Source organism: Branchiostoma belcheri, unplaced genomic scaffold (genome assembly GCF_001625305.1).
Source record: "Branchiostoma belcheri isolate BF01 breed outbred unplaced genomic scaffold, Haploidv18h27 scaffold10, whole genome shotgun sequence".
NCBI classification, from domain to species: Eukaryota; Metazoa; Chordata; class Leptocardii; order Amphioxiformes; family Branchiostomatidae; genus Branchiostoma; species Branchiostoma belcheri.
Window position 1 is genome coordinate 758,082 of NW_017802380.1, and position 6,675 is coordinate 764,756.

Below are 6,675 nucleotides of genomic sequence, written 5' to 3' on the forward strand. Positions count from 1 at the left end.
AATCGTACAAAACAGTTGCAAAATGAGCAAAAATATACCGTAAGTTACAAAAAATAAGTAAAAACTATACCAATGTCGTAGAATGCCAAAATCAAACGAAAAAAGACGAAATTGTAAGGAAATGAACTTGAAGATTAGATTATTCGGCAAACCATATTCTGTTCCATTTGTTCAACCCTCATGACCACGTAGATTTCATAATGAAAACAACTTTTTTTTTGCCAAACTTTTTTTTTATTCGCACGCGCGCATCAGTTTTGGGGCTCCCGGAGGATGTCATCCATATAATCAAATCAACATGGCCTTACTGAAGGAAAACATATTGTTTTTGCTCTGTGTCTTTTTTTTTCTCCAAACAAATAAGGTCAATGAACCAGACATCTGTCACGGCGGTAACTAGTGTTGGGTTACATCATGTTGCAATTTTATTGCAGGAGAGATTTAGACTCCTGGATATTTTGAATCCTGGACTGTTGTTGTAAAAGTCATTGCACAAACCTTTTCTCACAGTTCTTCCTCGTTATTCCCCGACTAGGAATGTCATGAAAATCCACCCATAACTTTTTAAATAAAGTTCACTACATGCATACTGTAGAAAACAGGACTTAATGACAGACATAACCCTGATTTCCCTGTGTTTGTCCCAGGGAGGAGGATGGTCAGTGGAAGGAGGAGCAGAAGTTGGAGGCTCACAGTGACTGGGTTAGAGACGTGGCCTGGGCTCCGTCTATAGGACTCCCCACACAAACTATAGCCAGCTGCTCACAGGTAAGTACTCTCGACCTGGAGTGTGTGTGTTGTACATTGTATGTCAGGGTAGACATTGTGATCTGGTACAGTTTTTGATTCAATCTGGAGAGACTGCAATAATTGTTCATAACGGCATAATAGGTTTTGCTATCCTGAATATGGCTGAGGCATAAGAGCAAAATGTTTTAGAGAACTCAAGATGTTTGAATGCAAAATAGATGTGCAAACATTTTGGTCTGTTATTGTAGACAGCGTTATTGTGTTAAAATGATTGCAAAGGATCTCTAGAAAACCTGTAAAGATCGAAACAGAATACGTCTTGTGTTTATTTTTTTAACCTATATATTCCTATCTTAACAGGACGGAAGAGTTATTATCTGGAAGAGTGAAGATGGAACAAGTTGGACCTCAAAGGTGAGTCTGAATTGTTTTTTTAGTCCAAATACTTGTGAACAATTTGTAAAAGGCTGTTTTTCTGTCAGTATATGTTCTAGTATAAGTTGTTGTTTCCTTGTACAGCTTTCTTGTAGTGTTCCTTTGTTGTTAAGAGAATTTTGACCTTCTCTTCCTCAGGTGTTGAACAAGTTCCCAGATGTTGTGTGGCACGTGAGCTGGTCCATAACCGGCAACATCCTCGCTGTGTCAGGGGGAGACAACAAGGTACTCTTCTTCTTCTTTTTATTCTTGCAATTTGAGGCAGCCGCCTTCAACTAGCTGAAGATTCTGCTGCCTTTTGTGGCTAGTACAAGATGGGGTTCGCCAGGCCTCCATCCGGGTGATTTGTAGTGAATCACCAACTCCCGGACAGTGATAGTTTTTGTTCCATTCCACACCGGGGCATGCCCCTATTTTTTTTCGAAGGGTTTGGTGGGTTCTTTAACGTGTGTGGGGTATGGCTCTCCCCAAACATGGGATCTACATTTAACGTCCTATCCGAGGGACGTCCCTATTCGAGGCTAGGTACTCATTTACACCTAAGGCTAACATCATTTGGCAAAGGTATGATATCATGGAACTCTAGTTTATGCTTGCATCTGTATGTATTTAATATGTATGTAGTATTTCCTGATGTGCGATGTTCTCTGTTCCCACCAGGTGAGTCTGTGGAAGGAGTCCTTGGAGGGACAGTGGGTCTGTGTCAGCGACGTCAACAAAGGTCAAGGTCAAACCATAGCCCCAGCCGAACCCCAGAAACCTGAGCAGTAACTTATGGTCACGCCAGTCTGTACATGTGGGGAGGGGGGAGGGGGAGGGGGGAAGTTTCAGGTAGTGCTGTGTTTCAGACTTGCTGGACCGGTTCAGACTTGTAAAAATGTTTAGGTTCATGTAAAAAAAACCTTAAAGTCAAGAACTGATTCCGGACTTATCACGAAATATCACATGTCACATACCCCTTTTCTGTCCAAACCACATAAAACCTTTCATAGATTGCAAAATCTGTGCTGCAAAATGAAGAAAACATTGCCATTGGGCATCGTCAAGCCTCCATGTTATGTGGCCCATACAACATTGAAAGGTTGTCAACATGCAATTTGGACTTACAAGTTCGTAACTGAACCTAAACCTCTGGACTTGAATCTGGACCTGAACCTAAATGTGGGTTTAGGGACACAGCACCAAGTTTCAGGTCATAAATCAACCGCTGTAAAGGCATTATACGTTTTAGAGAATATAATTAGAAACTGTATTTTGTAATTGTACCGTACCATGCTTAGTTTGCCTCGGAGAAGTCAGTAATGTTTTTATGATGATGATAACTTGACAACAACTCCATTTTTGTAATGTACCGAAGAATATGTAGCATTAAAAAGCACTACTAACACTTAAGTGCTATTGTTTACAATATGTTTTCACTGCAGTTATCTCAATAAGCTAGAGTTATATAGTAATCAACTTTTGTCTGCACATGTAAAAAGGCATTTGCACAGTCATAATGATTCATGTACACTATGTAGACATTTGATCGTAGACTTTGTGCATCCGTGACTATTACCAAGAATGTCAAATGCACTAATTGCAGTACATGTACATGCAGCCACCTCACACAACTAAGGTTTCTTACCAGACAACATTTCAACTGACGATCAGGATGGACTGCAAAGAATGCTGTCCTGCACATGACTTGTGTCCAGTGATGTGATGTGATGATGTGAACATGGTAAAAACCTTGGTTGTGTGAGATTTCTATTCTGATGATGTAATTCATATATTTTAGGACCTGTATGATTTGTAGGCATGAATTCAAGGTTGTTGTTTTTCTCTGCGAAGGAGAGTTAAGTTTCATTTAAGAAAGTATAAGTGTTATCAGAGTTATTTTTGTTTGTGAAAAGTTGCAGGGTTATACTTCTGTGAACGTTGATGTCACCATTCCTTGATATGTTTCAGCTTAAGTACATGTAAGTCAAGTGTATTTGCTAAATAACTCTAAATAACTTGTTCATCGAGAATAAAGTTGCATCTTCTGTATATCTTTGCCTTCATGTGTTCAATTGTGTTCCCTTGCCCAATGGGAACAGGAGCTGAGATCATCCAAAATAATGAAACAGAGCTGAAAAAACACCTTTCTGCCCATATAACTAAAAATCTACTCCAACTTTTACCTTATACATCGTATGGACTTATTCATTCTGTCAAGCTCCATTGCTGTTAGTTTAAATTAAGAATGATTTTAGACTAATTTCCCCTGAACACCATATGAGATCAAAACACAGCAATCAGTATGTATCAGACACCTATAAAACTACTGAGCAACCAACCTGTAGTCTTAAGAATTGGATATAGCCCTCGTTTTCTCTATCTATTAGATCTAAGACACCATTTCTGCGCTATCACAAGCTAATTTTATCTGGATACTGTGTACAAAAATTAGATAAGACACACCACATCTCGCACATTTAGGCCATGTTGATTTGATTATATGGATGACATCCACGCGCGCATGAATTTTCGGTCGTTTCCAAAAAAAAAGTTCAACCATACTGTAAATCGTACAAAACAGTTGCAAAATGAGCAAATATATGCCGTCAGTTGAAAAAGAATATTGGAAAACAGTACCAATGTGATGTATAATACCAAAATCGAACGAAAAAGACGAAAATGTAAAGAAATGAATTTGAAGAGTAGACTATTCGTCAAACAATACTCTGTGTCATTTGTTCAAACTTCAGAACCACATAGATTTCATAATGAAAGCAATTTTTTTTCCAAGCTTTTTTTTATTCGCATCGGTTTTTGGGGTTCCCAGAGAATGTCGTCCATATAATCAAATCAACATGGCCTAAGCCAGACAAAAAACTAACGTGGGATCGCACAGAGCTTGAAGGCATGCGGCGGCAACGCCAGACCAAAGACGCCGTCAGTGGATGGTGCAGGAGCGTCCTCTTGCGGCTTGAAGGTGAAATGCTGCAGCAGGGTGGAGAAGAGCAGGAAAAGTTTCATCCTAGCCAGCTGCTCCCCAAGACACACACGTCGGCCTGGAAATAAACAATACCTAGTTGTAGTTCGCTGCGCTCACTTGGTGGCTTTATTCGGTGGTTATAGCAACTGACAAGGCCTTATCGCACCAGAAAGCTCCTGCTACGGGTCGATCTTTCCGGCACTTGGGATTTGGCACTCCCAGCCCAGAGAACAGACAACATTTAAGCTCCTGTTCTGTAGAACAGGAGCTTTCAGACTAATTTGCATCATCTTGTCTTGACTTGTCTGACTTTTGTTCCTTTTTCGACTTCCAAAAATTTGTATTCACTTTATTTGCATATCAATCAATAGGTTGTGCTTATAAACCTGTTTTTCCCTCTGGTCTCTCAGTCACTGACGAAAGCTAGTGGATACTAGCTGAAACGTCTGACGTTTCAAAATCATATCCAGTTGCTTGAGTAACTGCTTTTTGGCGTATCTGTTTGTTTTACATTTGTATTTCGAATTCCATTAGAAGGCTGCATGTAGTTGCGATAGCAGTCACTAGAGGTCTCTCCTATACCGCTGAATTTCTGAAAGTTTTGCATTTTGTCGCTTTAAGACTTGCACTCGATTTGCACAAATCCTTCTGTTTTTCCTTTGAAATGAGGAGGAAATGGGCAATTTTAGAAATTGACAGTGGAAAATGAAGTGACCTGAGCAAAGGGCCTTTTCCAAGGGCACAAGATCGGCGGTGTGCCGGGACTCGAACCCGGGACCTCTTGGTTCCGAGTCGAGCACTCTGCCGCTACGCCACCGACCCTATTTTTTGAGAATTCTACTATCCTAACCACCGGGTAGAGCCTATAGAACAACGATCAATGACGAAGTTTTGTACTCTCCAAGCAGAGGTTGTAGGGGAATGATCGTTAGCTTTTTATATATGGCCTTTTTTTGTCGCTACCCTCACCAACCTTGGGTCGCGCATGGACCCTCTCTGGCCAATTGGATATTGCCTGGCCAATTTGATACTCTGAGACACTAGAATCTGCTGGGAAATTGTGAGTTTTGTTCATCTGGCAGCTTTGAGTAATTTGCTTATAGATCGCTTGGAGGCGCTCATAGACTTCTGATGACCTAGCTAGCAACAGCCCTACCCATTAGGCCACACCAAGTAAATTTTATGGATGACGTCCTTTGGAGACCCTAAATCTAATGCGAGAGGGCGAAAAAAAACAAGAAGGGCCCTAAAAAACAAGATGCCTACATTAGAAATATACTAAGAGATGACAAATGTTAGGACACAAATTGAATGAGGTGACAGTGTAACAGGCAAGAAGTCTTTTATTCATCATCAAAACAGCAATAAATCAGGTGGAACAGCAGTTGTCGTCCTGTGTTTTGGGGAGATAGATGGAGTGGTCAGCAAGTTTATTCAAATGTGGCAGCATGTACCAAACTGAATTCCTAAAGGAAGTCATGATTTCCTTGCTTGATGCTTCATAAGCTTTGGTCCGTACAAACCTATCAGCGGCACTGTCGTGACTCTTTGGTCATAGTTACAGGAAGCGGAATTTCTTGTGTTTTTTTTTTCTAGGAACAGGCCAAAATCAATGCGCGCGCGGACGTCATCCATAAAATTTACTTGGTGTGGCCTTATATCTCCCTTTCAAAAGATCGTCAAACCTTGGTGTAGTTTACATGCTTGATACCAGCTGATCTTACGAAGTTTCTACTTTGGGAAAGAAGGAAAAACACAAACTGAGTCACTCCTTTGGCTAGTTTCTCAGTATTATCAAGTATTAAACAGTAGAACTGGTCACGACGACACACTCATCGCGATGAGTAAGCATTGCCTCCATAGCATGCCAAAGATGGGGGTCTTCATGGTTTTTGGGAGCTTTTATGTGCTATTTCCTGATTGCATATAGACAATATAGCCGGCCTGGTTGAATTACCCCCGTTTTAGAACTAGGCTAATCAGAAAACAGCCGAAGACAACCAAACCCCCAGTTCTATAAGCCTGCTACGGAGGCTAGAGTAATCGCAGAATCGTGTTCTGTTGTCCCTGATACGCGGGTGAATGCCCTGGTTTTACCGGTGAATCATCAAAAACAGGCCGCTATAAACAGTCACATCTGTTGCGCAAACTATTCACCTTTGCCACAATTGCTCTTCTGTACTTTTTCCCTTTGAAGTTCAGGTTATCTTCGGTTATCTGATGGTCGTTGCCCCCGCAGAACACGTGTTCTTCACTAGTCGTATATAGAGAATGTTTAAATCTTAGAGACGACATGTTAGACAATAGTTGAACATTTATTGTTGCCCCTGACATCTATTCTGTACGTAGTTTGCCGCATACATATAAATTCTGTACGTAGGATGACTTCATTCAAATTGTGTGTATTTAGCTATGTTAGATCTTTAGTTGTAGAAGACCATACAAAAGTCCCTGTACTTTTTGTTGAGTCAATAAAGAATCTAAATCTATAACTCGCACGGCAAGTAGCACATCAGCGGTTGTACATG

At 40.7% G+C, this 6,675-nt stretch overlaps 1 protein-coding gene across 1 annotated transcript in view; it reads left to right on the plus strand.

Moving 5' to 3' along the window:
* The window catches only part of LOC109472760 (protein SEC13 homolog), a 7,716-nt gene extending 5,719 nt beyond the window's left edge, over window positions 1–1,997 (plus strand). Inside the window, exons 8-11 of the mRNA XM_019772613.1 lie at window positions 648–768; window positions 1,111–1,164; window positions 1,324–1,410; window positions 1,846–1,997. Of these exons, the coding sequence (XP_019628172.1) occupies window positions 648–768; window positions 1,111–1,164; window positions 1,324–1,410; window positions 1,846–1,956 (373 nt within the window). The 3' untranslated portion in view covers window positions 1,957–1,997. The remainder of the gene's footprint in view (window positions 1–647; window positions 769–1,110; window positions 1,165–1,323; window positions 1,411–1,845) is intronic.
* The last annotated feature ends 4,678 nt before the right edge of the window (window positions 1,998–6,675 follow it).